A 21552-nucleotide genomic window follows, 5' to 3' on the forward strand; every position below is an offset into this window, starting at 1 on the left:
GTTTACCGCATATTCAAAGAGAAAAATAAATTAAATATTGTAGCTAATAATAAAATTAGAAGTGCTATCCACAATCACCGTGCAGCAGTCACCGCTGGTTGTATAATAATAATAAACATCCGCCCCTCCCCTCCTTCCTCCAAAAAAAAAAAGCAAAATTTTGTTGAGGTATCTGGGCAGCCATCTGCTTGAGGAGAATGTGGCTGCAGCCTCAGACCTGAAAAGTGGGCCCTGACTGGTCCAAACCAATCATTAACAGTTCCCTTTGTCTTTCCAGAGACTGGGTTAGGAAGAACCATGTGAAACGATCAGGTGTCATGTGAATTCTGCTGGGAGAGCCCCACGGGATGGGTTAAAATGCTACAAAAGGGAAGACACAGCCCTTCTCTTTCTCTGGAAGTTGTCATGTCTGGACACATAGAACTATTAAAGTCGCTTTGCAAAAAATGGAAGGGAGGAAGGGAGGAAGGGAGGAAGGGAGGAAGGGAGGAAGGGAGGAAGGGAGGAAGGGAGGAAGGGAGGAAGGGAGGAAGGGAGGGAGGGAGTACCTTGTGATCATCATGGAAGCCAGTGTGAGGACAGCTCTAACATACTGAAGGTAGCATAACAGAAAGAAAAAAATGTGGTCAGTGAAGATGACACCGAGCTGCTGAATTAACCAAATCAGGAGCCATTCAACCTTGTGTTTTCTTGGAAGTCTTTTGTTTAAAGAAATCAGCTTAAGTTTTTTGCTACCTGCAACTAAAAACATTCTATAACCAGTGGTATGCTGGAGACTGCTCAAGACAGCCAACTCTTCCCAGCAACTCACTCAGCAACATTGCATCGATAGCTTCAAATTAACCATGGTAAGAGTACGCATACTACAGAAACTGGCAAACATCACAAAATCAAGGCTATTTTTCCTTCAGAGACCCAGGTGCGATATGCAGCTGCCAGCACATCACTGGATATAACCCTAATTCAAAATTTTCTGTTCATCGAACCATTTTATTCCTATATTAAAGTTATAAATTAGTGAGGTGAAATTTTTACCACTATAATACTGCATATATTTGTTTCTAATAAGACTATGTAGAAGTCTCCGATATCTGAAATATTGCTATAGAATGTTTCATAACATGAAAAATACTATTAGAAATTTTTACAATATAAAAACATTATGCACAGTAAGAAAAAGAATGTATTTAGACAGATACTAAGACTGTTGAGCTGAACACTAATATGTTCATATTGTTAACTCTAAGTGATAGGATTACAGATGATTCTTATATTTTTGCCTATTTTTCTCAAATTTTTCACATGACAATCTATTACCTTAGTAATAAATATACAATTCATGCTTGTACAAGGAAGAAATTTAGCGTTTTTTTGTTCATGAGCACAAAACACTATTTTTCTTCGTCTCTAGGGAGAGGCTAACAATGCTTCATAGATAGAAAGGTAGCCCAACTTTTTAAATTGTACCACTTCCTACAGCACAGAGGTTACAATCCTGCTCTTGGACTACCTCAGGAAGATGTGGGCATTAAGTGAATTCTGTGTTATAAGAAGTGCTGAATCCTTCATACATGATCACTTTGAAAAAAAAATCTGAGCCAAGATCTCCATTTTGAAACATGCATGCGATCTGATTCATGAAATTGCATTAACTCTATTGCTAAAGATAATGAAGTAAAAGACCACTGACCATGAGTCAGAGATATATTTGGTTTATAGGTCTAGAGGTCAACTTTATTAGCCATATGACCTCTGGCAAGCAGCAATCTCTCTGAACCTAAACCTTCTCATTTGTTAAATGGGGCTAACACCTACCCACTTCTCTTCATTGGAGGAGATAAAGTAGATGAAAGGATTATCAAGTAAAAGGTGGTATTATATGTCACCACTTCATATCTTACATACACACCTCAAGTCTTGTAACAATTGTACTTTGTTCCACTTTGACATAAAACACAGCCTTATACAGGATGCCAAGTTCCCTGGTAACAAGTTAACTTCTTCACTGCTTTAAAAATCTTTGTATTAAAAAAGAAATCTCTTTTCTCTGCTGCTTTACTGTTTTAAACTTGCCTCGAAAAATACAAGGATGAAATGAACAGTACTATTACCACAACATGACACTGAATGCAGAAGAGAAAGCTATAGATCATTTTCAGTAAAGAATACTGCTTCGAAAGTCCTAAACAAAATATTAGCAAATAGACTCATTAAATACACACACACACACACACACACACACACACACACCTTAACCAGGTAAGAATTATTCTAGAAATATAAAAGTTAATATTAGAATATTTACTAAGATAATTTACTAAATTAGTCGATCAAAGGTGAAAAACTAATCATCTTAATAGGTGCCCCAAAAGTCATTTGAATAAAATAAACGACTATTCCTAAATACTCCTAATGAAATGAAGACAAAGAGGCAAAATTACTTGCAAGTGATGTATTTGCAGGCAATTATGAAATAAACAAGAGTACCGAAAAACTATTAAAACAAGTACAATTTGGTATGTAGCTCATTACAAAAATTAACATACAAAAACAGTTTGCTACACATGAACAGTTAGAGAACATGAAGAGAAAAAAACCAGTTATAAATGCAACAGAATAAAAGTAAACCTGGGGAGAACAAAAATTTTATATAATAAAGGTTTCTATAAAGAAAATTTTAATCTCTATTGAGGCATCTCAAAGACTGGAATAGAGTCAGTATTAGGATCAGAGAAACTTTATCCAATCAGATTCCCAGCAGGAAAGGGATGCATGCTCAAAGGAGTAACTGAAGAGAAATCCACAAGGAACTATTTTCTAAGGTCTGGGCAGGGTGGAGCTCCCAGTGGCTAGCAACAGCAGGAAGCCATTACCACTGTTACTACCAGACTCAAGAACCACCTGGCACGAGGTGTGGCATTAGGTAAACAAATACAACCCTACTGGGTGAGAGGCTGGAAAATATACCCTAATCTCTCTTTCCTCCAACTCTCTCCCATCTCTTACTAGGAGCAATATTTGAGTGGGAACTAATTTTAAAAGAAGTACTTTATTACTTTTTTCTTCTGATAACCAATCTAGTAACAGAGAATTAAAAGAGAATGGTATGTCTACTGTACTGACACAAAGATGTTCAGAGTGTACATGTGTACACAATATGTATATTTTGATTCCATTTGCTTAAAACAGTATCATGTTTATACATAACACATATCAAGATATCTTTGAACAAGTTTTCAGGAAAAGCATTCAAGAAACTATAAACATTGCTTATTTATGGGGAATTGGTAACAAGAGATTTCTTTTAATTGTATTTTAGATTCTACTGAATTAATGTTAACACAAGGAGGTATGACTTTTACAACTATGATGATGATGACAACTAAGTTTTAAATTAAGTACATGATAATGATAGATAATTAGTGATTCTAGCTTCCGAGAGTTTAAACTAAGCCCTAATTTACAGGAGGCATTAAATTTAGAAATCTCATATACTAATTAATTGAAAGCCATTTCAAAAGCCATTCTTACATAACACTCAATTACCCTAACATTTTTTTTCCAAATGTAATTACTTCAGACAGAAAACTTGTTTATCCTTTAGAGATGAAGAGAAGCAATGGGTTTTAATATAACAAAGTACATTGCTTAATGTTAACACTGAATTAAAAAATTCACTGATATGTTCCAGATTCCACTTTGCAAGTAACTTTTATGAAACTACCGCTTCTTGAGTTTTGGCTTCATATCAAAGAAAAATATTCACAATTATAAGGAAAAGCTACAAAAATACACCTCTCTTTTCTAACTAAATCTGAGCGGTGTCAGATTTTCTTCACATATTTCAGTCAAAACAACATATCGCAGCAAGTTCAATGGGGAAGCCTTCTGAAATCCAGCTTGTCTTCTAAGCCAGACCTTAATGAGAACTGAAAACCAGTAACGAGAGTGTAAATGAATGCCACTCTCCTTGCTAACTTTTTGCTTGGAAAATATACTTACTTTTTCATGAAAAAAGTTATTTGTTAACATACACTTAGTATTATTATTTTAAAATGGATAGTACTTAAATGTCTGTTTTATTTTCTAATACAAAAAAAAAAAAAATGTCAGTACATAAAACCCACACAAGCAAAAGCTCTTTGGAGTCTTCGATAATTTTTTAGAGTGGAAAGGAGTCTTAAAACCAAAAATTTTGAGATTCTACAGACCAAAAGGCAAATGACTGGAAAACAATTTGTTTCCAACTAGGATGAATGAACCATACAGCATGGTGAGCGGGGGAGAGGGAATGAAATGCTACAGATACTTAATCTGTTTTTAGAACTCAACTTTTTTAAAGTTAAAGAATGAGAAAAAATATATTTACAGTTTGTCCATGAACCTACATATTTACATTTCCAATGTCTTCATTTCTTCCTGTAAATCTGAGTTACCATATGGTGTCATTTCCCAACAACCTGAAGAACTTCTTTTGCTATTTCTTATAAGGCAGGTCTGCTTGCTACAAAATTTCTCAGTCTGCATAGGAATGTATTTCACCTTAATTTCTGAATTATAGTTTTGCTAAATATAGAATTATTCAAGTTTTCTTCTTCCAGCACTCTGGATATGCCAGCCCACTTCCTTCTGGTCTCCGTGTTTGTGATGAGAATGCAGCCAGTAATCATTTTGATGCAGCCCTGTTTTAAAGGAGTTATGTTTCTCTTGTTTTAAAGAGTTAAGGTTTTCTCTGGTCTTTCAACAGACTGACTAGGCTACATCTAGGCATGGGTCTCTTTGTTTTTATCTTGAGGTTCACTGAGCTTCTGGATATGTAAAGTTTTTCATCAAATTTGGGAAGTTTTTCAAAAGGCTATTTTCTGTACCTTTTCTCCCTCTCCTTTTGGGACTCCTGTTACACATATGTGTATACTTGATGTTTTCCACAGTTCTGAGGCACTGTTCATTTTTCTTCAATCATTTTTTCTGTTTTCCAGATTCAATCACATCTATTGGTCTGTCTTTAAATTCACTGACTCTTTTCACTGGCATTTCAAAACTGCTGAGTTGTTCTAGTGAATTTTTCATTTCAGGCATTATATTCTTCAAGTCTAGAATTTCCATTTATTTGATTTTTTAAAAAACTTTTTACTTTGCAATTTAAATTTATTTACAGGAAAGTTGAAAAAACAGTACAGACTACTTACTGTATATGCTTCACCCAGTTTCTCCTAATGTTAGTATGTATCTTACATAATCATGGTATCTTTGTCAAAAGAAATCAGCACTGGTAAAAACAGAACTATAAACCAGTTCTTCTACTAATGTCCTTTTTCTGTTCCAGGATCTAATGCAGGATACGATTATTGCATTTAGTTATGTCTCCTTGGTCTCCTCTGATCTATAATATTTGTTTTTCTTTCTTTTTCATTACCTTGACAATTTTCAAGAATGCTGGTCAGATGCTCTTGTAGAATGATCCCAAATCACACTTTGTTGTTTTCTCATGATCAAACTCAGGTTATAAGTCTTGGAAAAGAATACTACAAAGCGAAAGTACCTCTCATGACATCGTATCAAGGGTTTTTTGGTTTTGTTTTGGTTTTTTTTGGTTGTTACTGATTTTAATAATTTCTATATCCTTAAGAATCTCTATTTGTTAGCTTACTGTTGTTATACTTTAATTAAACATAGTTTGCTTTAGTTCTTTTAACATATTTATAATAGCTGATTTGAAGTCTTTACTAAATCTAACATTTAGGGACAGAATTTTTTTGATTGCTTTTTCCCCCTGTGCATAAGCCACACTGTCCTAATTCCTTAAATGGCCTATAATTTGTTGTTGTTAAATCTAGAGGTTTTATATACTATATTGTGGCACCTCTGGATTCTGATTCTTTTCCCCTTGAAAGGTTGTAGTGTTGTTTTGTTTACTCCTTTTGTTTAGTATCATGCCTGGGCTAAATATATGACATCTGTTTCCTTATAGTATGAGGTCACTGTTATCCCTGCTCAGTTTTGTTTTAAATATATTGTTTTATTTCTAAGCCTGGCTTCCCAGGGGTTACCCCTCTGCTTAGTGATCAACTTGTGACAGGACAGAGCTTATGCTCAAATACCTCAAGCCAGTAAGACTCCTACCTCTGCTAATGGATACGTGTGTGGGCAGGGGAGCTCATTTGAAGTTGTCTGTTTTCAAGTTTGCCCCAGGTTTATCTTTCCATAGGGCCCTTTCAAGTCTTCTAGGAGCACACACACGACCTCAGGGTTAGTCAAAATTTTGAATACCTTGAGCCTTCTCAGATCTTTCCTGTGCTTATGTGTAGCCTCATCCAGGAATATTTGACCCAAACAGTACTGCAATCCCAGGCAATTTGAACTGAGCCACTGGTCCCCCCTTGCACCTCTGAAAATTCACATCCACAGACAACACCACTGGGCAGCACCCATGATCAAAAGAGCTGAAAACCCTTCAAGCTGAGGTCTTTATGGCCTGCTTCTGGCTGGCAGAATCTCCATGCCAATCATGCTGGGGGCAGAGTGGGGTGAAATGTGAGTAGCCCTAAGTTAGAATGTCAAAGATTCCCATTTTTCTTACTCCAAGTTCAACAGTATGAAACTTTTCAGTTTTATATAGTTAGTCTTTAGTCAATCTTCAAAGTACTGAAATGGCTGCTTTAGAAAAGTAATGTAGAAATAAAAATTCTATTCACATGTTCATACTGTTTGGACCACTAATCCCAGTTCTATAAAAACCATCCTAAGGGAAAAACCCAAATATGGAGAAAGCTGTTTATAGCATGTTCCTACAATGTTATTTGTTCTGAACAGCCAGTTGGAGCCATGTGACTAACTTCTCACCCATGCGATAAGAGTAGAAGAGATGCCATAACTTCCTGTTACCCCCCCAAAGGAAAACTTCCCTGAATTTCTCTTTCTCCTTCCCATCAGCAGAAGTGTGGAAAGACAGCAATTCACAGACAACCCTGACCCGTGGATCAGATTCCTGTATTACTTTGGGGCTTGGAATCACTTCACCAGCAGGTACATATTTCTAGGCTATTGTATCACGACAAACAAAATGTTATTACTAAGTAATATTATAAATCCTATTTTTAAAAAGTAATACTTCCAAAAAGCTACAAAATTAAATGTACCCATCATAACTACCTTAAAATATGTGTATAAACATGGCAAATACATACGAATAATGTTATGATGGTGGGATTATGAATAATTATTCCTTTTCAAACTTTCATGAACATTGTTTATATTATTTTGATAAATTTAAAGTAATATAAAACTATTAAATTAAATATGATTTGAAACCATTTTTCACTTTGTAAACAGTGAAAAACCTGACCCAACAAGAAGCTTTATGCCTTTTCTCACCCAGAGGCTGGCCCGACAATGAAAAACATATAGCTTTTACCATTAAAGTGCCCCGCACTGCAAAAAAAAAAAAAAACTAAAACAGCCCAACTCAAAGAAAGCAAAATAGAGCTGCTAAAAACTTTGCTGTCCTCTCATATTTGAAACTAAACAACCTCTTTAAAAATGCAGCTAATTTATAAAGTATCTTGATATTTCCAAGCCTATTAAAGATTAAAGGTTTGAATAAAGGAAATGTATAGAACATACAAATAACTACAAGTTTGTCTAAATTTTTAAAAAGAAGTGGCCCTGACTCCCTCTAACAAGATGTACCATAAAAATGCCATTATTTCTGGAGCTACACTGTCCAATAAGAGAATCCCTAGCCACTATGGCTACAGAGTGCTTGAAATGGTACTGGTCAGAACTGAGATGTGCTCTCCAAAAATAAATAAAATATATACATCGTTTTAATATTGACTATATGTTAAATTAATAGTTTGGACATAGCTGGTTAAATAAAATACATTAATTTCACGTGTTTTATTTTACTGTTTAAATATGTGGCTACAAAAAAAAATTTAATTACATGTGTGGCTCGCACTGTATTTCAATTGGATAGCACTGGTGTTACACCTGGACAAGCCAGTCTAGTTTCTAACACGCAAATTTTCTTTTGGTTTCATACTCTCTGGTTTCATACTTTTATGCTACCAACAAGGAGGACGTGCTAACCTAGGAATATGTCCCACCGGGTACTGAAGATAAGAGCTGTCTGTAGTCATCTGGTTACTCAACAACAGAGGTCTAACTTATTACGACAACCAAGGCCCCAGAAGAAATTCAGAGACCTGTTATAAAGTCCTTAAGGGTTAGAAACCTGTCCCTGTCATTTACCAGCTTCCTATAAGGGGATCTGAATACTAATAACACTTTTCAAGAGGCTCTCCAGAAATCCTTTAGTAATCAAAGAACTGACAGTGGTCATGTTGAGATGGCTGGCTTAAGAACCTTTAAGAGAGAAATGACTAGATGCCATTCAGAGTATGAGGTGGCACTGTGGAAGGAGGAACAGGGGGCAGGAAGCTGGACTCAGCAGGACTGGGTCACTGATAGGACTTCGTAAAGGTCTGACATACTTTATTACATTTGCTGACTATACTAGATGAAGTACTGGGTTGAAGAAAGCTGAATAAAGTGTCCACTTTTAAAAAGCTCATAGTCTAATCGAATTGAAGTCAGGATAGATCAGTGTGCAAGGTGAGCTGTTCTAAGAGTTAATAATCCTGGGCTGTAACCTTAAGGACTAAATTCAGTCAAATAAATCCAGAGAAAAGGTTGTGGCTAAGGAAGGCTGTGGCTACCTGAGATTCTAAGTATTCTAGAAGTATGATGAACTCCAAGAACCCTTTCAAATGTTCTGTACGTTTGTGTGGCTTTTGTGTGTATGAAAGAATTCATAGCAATCAACAGATTCTCTGAGTAGCGGTCTCCAAACTTGCATTGACTAATGAATTATAGCAGGTCCTCAACTAACGTCATTTCATTATAATAATGAGATGGCACAGAAACTTAACTCTCTACAGCAATTAGCCTATGGTAAAATTGGTTTCATTATATACTGTTTCACCAAAGTTCCAAGAACCTACTGACAAGTGAGGACTTACTGTATATACATGCACTTTATGGACACAACGCAACATAGATAAAATTAGGTTCTAAAACAATAAGGTTAAAAATATAAATAAAAGTTCTAAAATTTTATTTTTCCATCTTCAAAGGTTTTTCTTGCATAGCTCACTTGAATCCTGCTCTAAGATGTCCTAACATTTAAAAGGAAAATAAATTTTTAAAAACACCGCTGATGGGAAAATGAAAGTGGTAGAAAGCCTTGAAAAAAATTATTAAAACTACACCTCAAATGGAAAAGAGCTGAGGCCAACCACAAAAATCTCTGGAAGTTACTTCCAGAAAGTTTTCCTAAAAATGAATTTGGAGTATTTTCATTGTGGATCAAAAAAAAAAAAAAAAAAGTTTGTTCTACACATTGGTTTTACCCTCAAATTGTCCTCTTTTATATAAGCCACTAAAAAAATTCTTTTAAATATTTTTAAGATGCGTTCTCTTTAAAATGTAAATATTTTAGAAAAGCTATCTAACATATGTCCTATTTTCCATTTCTCTTACTATAAAATTTGAGGTATTATTACAAAATTAAAAATATTTGCTTTAGGTGACAATGCTTCAGTAGTATTCAGAAGTTCTCAAGTCATTCATTTCCAATAAACTTTTCCAAGCACAAAAATGTTTTTCTCCAATTCCATATTAGAGGTTCTAGAATATTTATCTTGTCACATTCTTATTACCATATGTTAAATATAAGATAATTAGCAATAATTTATTAACAATCATTCTACATGACATTAAAATGAAAAAGATCTTTATCGAAACAATATGTTGAAGAATTTTACATGTGAAATAATTTAATAATGAAAATTTCTATTAATAAGAAATTTATTCCTATGGTATTCCTAATACTTGCTAGATAAAGGTTTAATAATATAGATAGATCATTAAAAATAAGTCAAAAAGTTGGAAGTTTGCCATAGATTTGACAAAATGTTCATTATCAATATGAAACAATTCAAAAATTGATTTAAAATATACTAAATTGCCAACAGAAAAATAGGTGGGACGTAGATAAGTCATAGTTGACATTAGGTAATTAATAATAAATATATATTCCAAGTGTAAAAACAACAAAATCCAAGAAATAGAAACTAAAAATATTAGCAAGGTAAGAAAAGGCACTGATTAGAAAATGACTTCCAAATTTAGAGAAAGATTTATGTATGAAAATGACATCATAATATTGTTTCTGCATAGAAAAATACTGGATGTAAATGTTCTAAAATGTTAAAGTGGGTTTCTCTGGGTGGTAGGACTACAGAGATGGTGTTTACGCTCTTTGTCTTTATCTTTTTTGTATATTATGTGTATTTTATAACAAGCAGGTATTAACATTATTCCAAAAAAATTCAAGTTACTTTTTAGAATTCCTTTTAATATCTCCAGTTCTTTTTATAGAAACACATAAGTGTTTGCTATTTTGATTCCAAATGGACAGAGTTCCTATTCTAATTCTGGATTTTTACCTCCCACTCACCAAAACGTCAGCCCCCCACACCAGCACAGCTAGAGGAGCTCTAGTCAGAGATCTAAATTCAAATCCTATAAACATCACTTACAGCTGTATTACTTTGGGCAACTTTTGTTAACTTCATTGCATTCTTAAATAAGATTACATAAATGTAGAGATTAAGATAGCTCCAAAAGCATATTGGGCAGCTCAGAAAGGGTATAAAGATGAAGGTGGAATTTGGGGGGAAGGGAGTGGAACTATAAAATGAAATTATAAGAATACAATTTGAGATTCACCCCAAAGAGAACTATGGTGACTTATGATATGATGCGATAAGCATGAGACTAAAAGAGTAAGTCTTTTTCATTCTCCTGTATGAAATACCTCCTAGGCATTGCACTGGAGGGACAGGGCAGCGAGGAAGGTGACAAGATCCTGCTTCCTGACCACACATTCTATGGTGGCAGGGCTGGGGAGTAAGGCGGGGGTGAAAGCAAGGCAGGAACAGACAAATCAAGTTAGCAGTGCATGCCACAAACAAAACAAGGTAAACAGTATGGTCAAGGAAGGTTCCTCTGCAAAGAGTATGTGCTGAGACTTGAAGGACAAGGAGCCATGGGAAGATCTTGAGCTTGAGGGAAGAATAAGTGCAAAGTCAAAGATGGGCCCAAACCTGGCAAGTTCGCAGACAGCCAGACCATTGTGAAAGGGGATGAGACTGAAAAGTTAGCAGGGATCACATTATATGGGGCCGTATCATGTAAAGGAGTTGGATTTTATTTTCACTGTGATAAGAACCCACTGTTTTCAGCAGAGTGGCATGAGCTGACTACATTTTAAAATTTACTTCGACGGGTCTGTGGAGAGCGAATTCTAGTGACAGGATGCTACTGCAGCAGGCAAAACACACCTTGAACTAGGTTAAGAACAACAGCACTAGCAGTAGCAGAATCAATCAGAATTCCCACAGAGGTTGATTTCAGCTCTTTGAAACCAAGCACAAAGGTCTCTGTAAATAAAACCTTCCCTGGTTCTCCCAGCTCCACTTACCACCACTGAACTTCATACACTATCCTAATGAGAATACGTATCAAATGTATGGCACTGATGTATTTACATAGCTATGCTTCCTGTGGACCGAACTTAGAGAATGAAGGCAGGAAACATGTCTTATTTATCTTTTATATACCTAGCAGAGTGCCTGGCACATAAAAAGTGCTCAGTAAATGTCTGCTAATTGAAAGAATGAACAAATCAAAACCATTTGTATACATTTCCTAGGGCTGCTGTAACAAAGTACCACAAACTGGGTGGCTTAAAACAGAATTGTATTCTAAGTTCTGGAGGCCAGAAGTCCAAAATCAAGGTGTCAGTAGGACCATGCTCCCTCTGAAGGCTTTAGGGGAGAACCCTTCCCTTCCTCCTGGCAGCTTCCGGTGTATCCCACCATTTAACACCACAATGGACTGAATTATAAAGTGGTAATCTTCTCATTCCAGAAACTCAAGCAAAACCAAGTAGCGAAAATCAGGATGCTTCAACAGAAGGTTTCCGTACTGCCTGTGTGTGTCCTTTAGCCTCCTTGGTTTCAGTTCACTCATCTGCGTGCTGAAGAGCCTGAATTCTAGAGTCTCTTCTAACATTAATGTTCTATGATTCTGGCTCATAAATTTTCTTGAGGACATTTTGCATTTTATAAATACGTTATGCTAATATAGCAACCCTCAGCTATCTGAGTAAATTATAGTAGAAACCTTCTTAGCTCTGAAATAGGCAAAATATTTTTTGTAAACTATCAACCACCACCAAACTCACTCCATTTTTCCTTTAAAAATGCACTGTATTCCTCCAAACGTCAAACCACATCTCTGTTTGAATAAATCACTCAGGATACCTACTATGTGCCAGTGAATAATCCACTTCTGGGCTACCTACTTACACTTATTAAACTATTAGCTAACTAGACTTCAGTTTCTTCGTAATTTTATTTTTACTTAAATGACATTCTAACAAACGTAAGGTGTTTTTTTTCGGTAAGTTTTTAAATAGCTTTACTGATTTCTCTGATTATACAATATGTTCACATATATCATCTGAGCCTCACACCAGTCCTGTGATACCTTTACTAGGTATGGCTGACTCTATTTACAGTTATAGAAACAGACTAGAAGGAATTAAGCGACTTGTCCAAGGCAAATCACCAATGTATCTCAGATTCAATGCTTACAAAAATATTTTTTCAAAACAAAATCCTAAAAGTACAAAGACAGTAAAAATTACCACTACCCAATGATAGGATTTCTCTTCCAAATAAATCATTTCTTTTGAAGAAAATTATAGACAATAATCAGGTGAAAGTCAGTACTAATATCCTCTAGGAGTGTCTTACAGATGGTTCATTTCAGGCATCAAATTCTATTTACTCAAAAAATCTGACCGGGTAAACAGTTCCCTTGGCGGCTACAGAAGACTCAAGTAATCTCATGGACCGCACTGGTTTATCTATTTTGTGCCAAATGTTTCAGAATTTTTGAGGAGGTTCACTTACCTAAGTCTTCCAAGCAAGAATTTCCAGAATGATAAGTGAAAGGGGTCGACTGTACAATAACAATTAAAATAAGATTGCTTAATTAACATAGAAAAGTGTTTTGCATGAAAGGGCAGTTTCCTAGCACACAATAAAATAGAGCTCTCACAGGTTCTTAGAACTCCTTAAGTCACTAAAAGGACGAGACTCAGAGACCTAACAAAGGTCTGACCTTAAGAGCTCTCCTCTTTTGTAGAGGAAGTAGTGTAAAAAGCACTATTAACATTTCGCTGAGCAAACTTCCAGACTTGTATTGATACACTGGTGTATACAGAATCCTCTGTGTTTTTATTCAGAGATGTTATGTAGAAAGTTACATTAACAGGCTAATATACATGCCGCTTTGCTGCTAGTATTTTTCTCATTCATATTATTATGGGTACTTTTCCAAGACAAATACAGATACATGGCATTATTTTATGGGATACAGAGTTTTATGCTGAATTAAGACAATATATTTTATGTCAGGTGCATACTAGACTTATGGGGGGATCATTTTTTGAGTTATATAAATGTCTATTATGCTATACACCTGAAACTAATGTAATATTGAATGTTGACTGTAGTGGAAAAGAATTTTTAAGTTTTTAAAAACACTGCATTTTAACCAACCCTTCACTGATGAGCACTGAATATAAATATCCATTTCCAATGTTTCGAATTGTTACCAAAAATTCTATGCACATATGTCTTAGCAAAAACGGGTATCATTGTTTCTCATATGCATTTTTTTGATTACTACTGTGGTTAAACATAAGCTCTCCCTTTCTATTGTTTCTATCTATTGGTCCTCATTCTATCATCTGGGGTAACATCCTTCTCCCATGTGGTAAAGGAAGTAGAAGAAATGCATGGGCTTTAAGGTGACAATGGCCCAGAGTTTAATACATTTCCACTACCTATTTGTGTTACCTTGGACAAGTGACAACTTTAAGCTTGTATCTTCTTCTGTATGTTGGCAACTGCTCTCACAAAGTAGGAACAGGGTACAGTAATTGAGAACATACAACCAATCAAAATCTAAATCAATCTTCCCCTTTCTGTCACTCACATGGTGTTCCTTCAAATACTGGAAGACGGTAGTGCTGTCATCTCTCACCAGTCACTCCCTCACCTCCATTCCCACCTCTCCTGGCTCAAATCCTGAGTCCTCGTCTCTCTAGACTGAGAATGTCTCCAATTTCTTCAGTCACATATCAAACAATGTGGTTTGAAATCACCTCACCACCTTGGTCACTATCTTCAGAGTGTGATTGAGCTAGTCATGTCTTCCTAGAACAGAGCATCTAGAACAAAAAACTCTACATATAATTTGAAAAGACCAGAGTGAAGGTTATCACTTCAAATAATCACGTAAAATCATCAAATTTGTATTTTTTACCCAAATCCATAAGCCAACAAGATCTATAATCCATAAACCTAAAAGTCTCACTACGTTCCACTTACTTTCACCGAAGAGGCAGTTTTAAAGGGAGCTGTGAAACATGACAGGCCTTTCTAGAAGTTCTCGTGATGCCTCAGGCAAGTGTTTTAATGTCTAAGCTCAGTTTGCTCAGTAAAATTGGGAGTAATATCACTTACAGTCTACTCCATCTTTATTAACAACCATTCGCCAAGCGCTTTACACAGTCCTGAGCTAGAGCCTGGTCTACTCAAAACTCTGAATACAGTAGGCTCTGCTGAATCTTAGTTATCAATTAACGAGTTATTTCCCCCAAAATTCAGCCCTGTCCTCTCATTCATCTGCTCCTTCTCCCTCAAGCCATCATCTTCAGAAAACAAAGAGCCATCCCTACCAGCAGGTGGAGGCATGGAGCAGTCATTCAAAATTCCTACTTAAAACTATGAGCAAGAAACACTTCTGATGTCAACCATAAGATCAGCGGCACAGGCTCCTTAGGAAGGGTACCTGCCAGCAACCAAAGTGAAGTCCTGCAAGCTTAGACAGCGCATCTACAGGTGGAGTTTTTGTCCCTTTCCTCATGTACTGATCATATGAACACTTACACCTGAATGCAAACATGCAAAAGTAGCAATTATTTGTGAATAACCTTTTGAAAGGCACATTCGGTAACAACATAAAAATCAACAAAGTCTATGTTACTTTCAGGCAAGAACAGGCCATTTAAATTCAGAAGAGAATAAACACTCAATTTTCTCACAACTCAAATGAATCATAAAATCTGAGCAATTTGTAGCCACAATAAAAAAGTTTCTAAAATGAGATTTTATAAAAACACAAATGTGATACACACAGTTTTTAGTACAAAAAAAAAAAAATTAAATTCCTCAAGAAAATCTGCATGCTACGAGGTTATCACCTAAATTCCCTAGGTGTCTTTAGTCCAACTAAATGACTATTAACGATCTTAGGCAAAAATCTGAATTAATCTAAACTGTCCACGTCCCCTTTCTTCAGCTATTCTGTTCCCAAGCTTGTCTCTATATCCATGTCCAGAACAGGAGTCGATGCTCTAAAATTGCTCTGATCTTTTTTGAAAAAAGGAGGGAAGGAGGAATTTACACTGATATATTAGCAGAAGTCTTACCAAATTGCCTCAAAGAAAATGGATGGTACCTCTTCTCTTCCTCTAGCCACCCAAAGTGAGCTCCCTAATCTTCCTAAGTCCTGTGAAGGACTTAATATTTTACCTCTTGCAGAATATTTGCATTTGAAAAAGAATTCCTGAGTGGACATATGTACAAATGATAGAACCTTAGGCATAGCAACAAAGCAGCAAAATCATGGCAAATTACATCCCATAGACTAAATGTGTTCCTGATGACAACTTACAAACTAGCAATTTGAACACCCTACTCCTCAAATAGAACTACACTCCAAATACACTATAAATTTATGTTAATACTTTGAGTATTATTTGAGAATATATCTATAGTATAACTATATCATAGTTCAGAAGTGAAAGCCAAAACATGGTAGTACTAGATTTATATCAAAGTATGAAGCACCTCTGAAAACAGAAAAATGAAATCAAGGTCTCAACAAAAACAAGTATTTGGGTCGGGGGTGGAGGGGGGGGAAGGGGCGCTGGGAAGAAGGCCCTGGAACGGAAGCACTCCCCTGGGGGTGTATCCCACCACTTCCCAGAGTGTCCCACCTGACCGTTCGCAGTATCCCCTGTGCTGGCTTTGGCATGTAGCTTTGTGAAGAGGTAACTACTGTGGTAACAGTAATTTAGAGTAATGCATATTTACAAACTGTTATCAGATATATGAGCCCTTAAAACAAGCACAGGATGTGCAAATGAAATTTCACAAAAGAGGAAATGCAAATGCACAAGAACACTTCAGAAAGTGTGCAGGCTGGCTTGCCGCATAATTAAAACTAACTCAGTGTACCCTGGTGCACCTATAAAGTGTTTATATAAATGTTTATAAAATATTTATAAAATAATGTATATTAATCATATAGTATTATAATCTAATAACATGATTGGAGATAAAAGAGATATAACCATTTATCTTGGTACTATAAAAGGACAGTGTTCTAGAAAGCCAGAAAATGTTCTTACCTCTTGACCCAACCTAGAAATTCCATTCTAAAGACTTTGTCAAACACACATGAAGGTATAAAGTTTTCTGTACGACAGCAAGAACCCAAAAGTAACTCAAATATTCAACATTCAGAGATCAACATTACACCACTACTAATGATAACTAATGATCTGCTCTGCCAATAGCCACTACCCATGTGTAGCTATTTAAATAAAAGTGAATTTAAAATTCAGTTCCTCAAACTAGCCACATTTCAAGTGCTCACCTAGCTAGCTATACATGGCTAGTGACTATTATATTGGATACTGCAATGAACACTTCCATCATCACAAAAGGTCTGTTGAATAGTGTTCACCTACATAACTACCTGGGCCACCCTCTCCCCATCCCCCTAAATGTACCCGTTTACCTAGAAACACCTATTTAACCTTCGGGCCTTGGCCTAAGCCACAACTAGAACGTGAAGCTTCCCCTGATTTACCCAGGAAATTTAGGGATACCTTCATATAATACACTTGATAACTCCAGTATAAAAATTATATCATATATAATCATAGCATTTTCCCCACCATAATCCTGTAAGCTTCTTGAAGGAGGAACCAACTTTTATCCAAGGGCTTTGAACTATTCTGGCACATGAAGGACCTAGATAATTTATCACATACTAAGAACACTGCTAAAGACAACACAGATGTACAAAATGACTACAGCTGAAAATGCTTATGTATAAGGAAGGTAATGTATCAAAGAAAAACTGAGGTTGGCAGGCTCACAAATGATTAAAAAAAAAAAAAACAAACTACTAATTCTTTACATCTCTCAGACCTAATACAAGGAACTTCATTCAGAGAAGGTGTTCAGTATTTGTGAAATAGTTTCTGTATTAAAAAAAAAAAGACACCAAGAGTGAACCCTAATGTCAACTATGGACTCTGGGCGATAATGATGTGTCAACGTAGGTTCAGTAATTGTAACAAATGTGCCACTCTGATGAGGGATGTTGATAAAGGGGGAGGCTATGCATGTGTGGGCTCAGGGGGTTATGTAAAAAACCTCTGTACCTTCCACTCAATTGTGCTATGAACTTAAAACTTCCCTTTTAAAAAGTCTATTTTAGAAAAAGACATAGATGCTAACCTAGAAGTCAAATTTAGATTATGCTATTAAAAGCACAGGTTTATATGCAGATCCCAATATTTTGTTCAATTATAATAAATATCACATATTTATAATAAATTTTAAAAATTAAACCTCAAATTTCTAACCCAAATAAGGCTTGTTTCCAGTGCAGAGAAAATTTTGACTGAAATAACACCCCAGGTGCAGTGCTCTGCCTTGCCATCAATACACTAACTTACCTTCCACATACTAAGCACCTACCCATGCAAAGCACTGTGGACAGACAGTGGTGAACAAGACAATTGCTGCTCTTACAATATTTTTTCCAAAGAACTTTATCCTGCAAGATAAATGTTTAAACCTACCTATCAACAATACATAACCCAAAATGGCAAAACCAAGCTACTTTTATATCCCTTATTTTCCAAAAAGTTTTTAAAAACCCTTATTAACCATTTGAGAAAGTAGAACACAACCTTGTTTAAAACAAAAAGTTAATGACTCATTTACTTGGCATCCTTGGGAGAGTTGGTGTTCCACAGAAATGAATTTTCCAGATAACTCAACACTTAAGCGTCCATTTAAGCATCAACACTTAAACTGTCTGATATGGAGATTTTTAACAGTACAAATCTTTAAATTTAAAAAAATAGGATCTATTTACATTATTTTGACTAATAATTATTGTGTTGTACAACACTCATGCCCCTAAACTATCTGTCCCCAGGCTGCCTTTGTAAAAGTTGCTGGCTTTGCTGCTATCAGTGTGAACCTGACTCTAGCAGTCTCCCAGCCCTTCAAATCTGCTGCTACTTGGAAAACGAGTTTGTCAGAATTTTGCCTAAATAAAACACGGGATTTGAGAGGATTTCCAAATCTATTTTGGTTGCTCGGTCTTGTACTTCCTGAATCTGTTAGAGCCTACAGTTACAAGTTCCAAACCAAGTTTTGGATGAATGAGTTACTACTATATCTTGATTAAAGTCCTTACATTGTTTTCATACTTGAAATTGATGCTCAGTCACAGATAACTTTCATTACCCATTCACTCATTCAATAAATATTTAAGTATCACTGTGAGCTGGGTTTCAATATTATGGTGAAAATAAAAAACTGAAAAGATTGCTAGTTTTGAACATATTTTAAAATACAAAAAGTCTAATACAAAAAAACTTCTTCTTAGTACCTAAAAAAGCACAAAAACAGGTGTGTTTTTTTTAAGCCTTTTAAGTGAAACTATGAAGCCACCTAAACTTTTTATACTTTCTGTAGCTTTAGACTCAGGAACTGAAGAGTCAAGGGTGAAGAAAGCTTCTGATTTAACCAAATACTTATTTTATAGAGCTCGGAATAAGATTACAAGATTTTCTACCTCTTTTTCCTATTGTAAAGTCTCATCTAGACCTAAAAAAATCAATATATGCTTTAGTATTAAATGATAGTCTTGGTGATGATAAACATACCCATTTCAGCATCATGGTAAGTTTCCCTTCATTTTAATGTTCAGCAACATTGTTAGAAAAAAGTGTTAATTCAGAAAAATTTCTGTCCAAATTTTCAGAAGTTCCAATATACCTCACTTTGGGGCACAGAAAATTTTTTAAAGTTTCAAGACAGTAAAATATGGTTTGACTCTACAATATTATCTGCCACAATCATGTTTTAAATTCTATTACCCATTACAACCTAAGGCTAAGAAATGAGTCAAGGAGTGTGACTTGAACTGGTCTCTGTGGATTAATTAAGACATTAGGTAAAATGCCTCGAATCAGCTTGACTTGTTTCAATTCCCTTGGAATCTCCCTTTTCATTCACTTTCTCCTCAGGGAGCCTAAGTAACTATGTGTATTTTAGCGCTGATAATTGATTAGTGATTGCCTTTATTATTTAGACTGAACTGGACGTGGGTACTAGTCATGTGCCCGCTTATCTAAGAAAGTCATATTTACAAGTGAAAAAAGTTGCTACCATTAAAAACCTTCAACTACTACCATTAAAAACTTTTTTCAGCAATGCATTCATCTCTGTTCAAAATTCGTTCTGCAACCTAAAAATGCTTTAAGCAGTACTATAAAGGCAGATCCTGGACCCAACTTTCAAATAACAATGTAGTGCTATCAAAAATTATCACACTAATTTTTATAAGTTGGCTCTGACCTCATTAGTAGACAACCACTTCTTGTGAAAGAAGTCTGATTTTTTTTTCCAGCTTTATTGAAATATAATAGGCGATTAGTTGCTCATATTTACGTTGTACAATCAACAAATTTTTTTCAATTATAGTTGACATACAGTAATACATGTTTCAGTTGTACAACATAGGGATTAGAGATCTATATAACTCACAAACTGATCACCCCACTAAATCTAGTACCCCTCTTCCCCTTACATATATTTATTACAATAACTATCTTCCTTATGCTATATTTTATAACTCCATGTCTATTTTGTAACTATCCATTTGTACTTCTTAATCCCTTTGCCCTTTTTTGGCCATCGCCCGACCCCCCCCCCAAAAAAAATAGTAGCCCTCAAAATATTCTCTGTATCTATGAGTTTATTTCCATTTCTGTTGTTGAAAAAAGTCTGATTTTAAATAAAAACAGTTCAGAGAGAAACCCAACTATAGGCTCTTACTCTCGACAAGCAATTTAGGGAAAAAAAAAGCAAATGACAAAATATTTACTGGACACACCTGTTAAAAGCAAAATCTCTACCAGGTGCTCCACTCTGTTTTTAAAAACAGCAAAACAGACACAGCTCAAGACATTTACAACACAGAGGAAAAATATTCCCATAAGACATTAATATAGGAAAACTATATTTGAATTAAAAAGTAATCATAAACATGTAACATTCTGGCAGCAGAAATGGAGGGCACTCAGTTCAAATGTAAACAAAATTAGTTTTGCCTATTTTAAATCTCGCAACTAAAAACAGCAAGAACTAAGAAGTGAGCCAACACCATCACCGCAGAAAAAAACGAAATTCTCAGGAGCAACTAGTATTGGACCATTCAAAACAAAGTCTTCCTGCGTACTCATCAGTAGTTTCTCTTCTGAAATCTCCTTATCAAAGTAAAAACAAAACTGATTTCTGGCTATCAAATCTGCAGAAACCGAACCTTGAGAGAAGTACTCTCGATACTTGTTTCTCAGATGTCACTTAGGGTCCATCCACAGAATCGAAGGAATTGGGAGAACAATAACAAGGGAATCGGCCTACTGTTGGGAGAACCGCAGGACCACCTGAGCACCACGGGGTGCGCGGGAGCTGGGGGAAGCGAGGCGCGAACATGGCACAGGTGTGGGGGGGGCACAGGTGTGTCAGGGCCACAACTAAGGAAGAGAGGCCCAACTCCCAGACCGAAACGCCGAGAAAAGGAGGAAGACGAAGTCATTACTGAGGATTAAGCCGCTGAGCACGGGGCGGGGGCGAACTGGGGAGGGTCTGGAGGGCTCCGGGACCCCACCCGCGTGGAGGCCGGGGACTAAGAAGTAGGTAGCCCCGAGGATAAAAGAAAAGCCTCTCGAATCGAAGGGCCAGCCTACAAAGCCCCAAAGGGCAACGCTGGGTCTGGGTGAACGGCGAGGAATGAGGGTGTCGCGGAGGTGAAGGCAGTGGGAAGAGGGAAACAAAGAGAGAAGCTCCCAAGTGTGAGCCCCCGGCGGTGACGGCGATTTACCTGTGAGAGCTGCCGGGGATTGGGGCAGCCGAAGAGCGCGGAGCTGGAGCTGAAGCTGATGGCTCCTCGGCGACTGAGGACGTGCTGGGGGACCGGCCTGTCCAGGGGCAGCACCGGCAGCTGGTAACATACTTCCATTGAATACGC

General features: G+C 36.3%; 1 protein-coding gene across 5 annotated transcripts in view; it reads right to left on the minus strand.

The window, feature by feature from the left end:
* PDE7A (phosphodiesterase 7A) overlaps positions 1–21546 on the minus strand; it is an 88281-nt gene extending 66735 nt beyond the window's left edge. For all 5 annotated transcript variants that reach the window (XR_003043668.1, XM_015598646.2, XM_006923998.3 and 2 more), the window contains exon 1: positions 21406–21546. Coding sequence is in view for 4 of the 5 variants with exons in the window: in XM_015598646.2 (XP_015454132.1) it covers positions 21406–21543 (138 nt within the window). In the remaining variant the exon portion in view is untranslated. The remainder of the gene's footprint in view (positions 1–21405) is intronic.
* Positions 21547–21552: the final 6 nt, after the last annotated feature.

Source organism: Pteropus alecto, unplaced genomic scaffold, assembly GCF_000325575.1.
Source record: "Pteropus alecto unplaced genomic scaffold, ASM32557v1 scaffold87, whole genome shotgun sequence".
Lineage (NCBI taxonomy): Eukaryota > Metazoa > Chordata > Mammalia > Chiroptera > Pteropodidae > Pteropus > Pteropus alecto.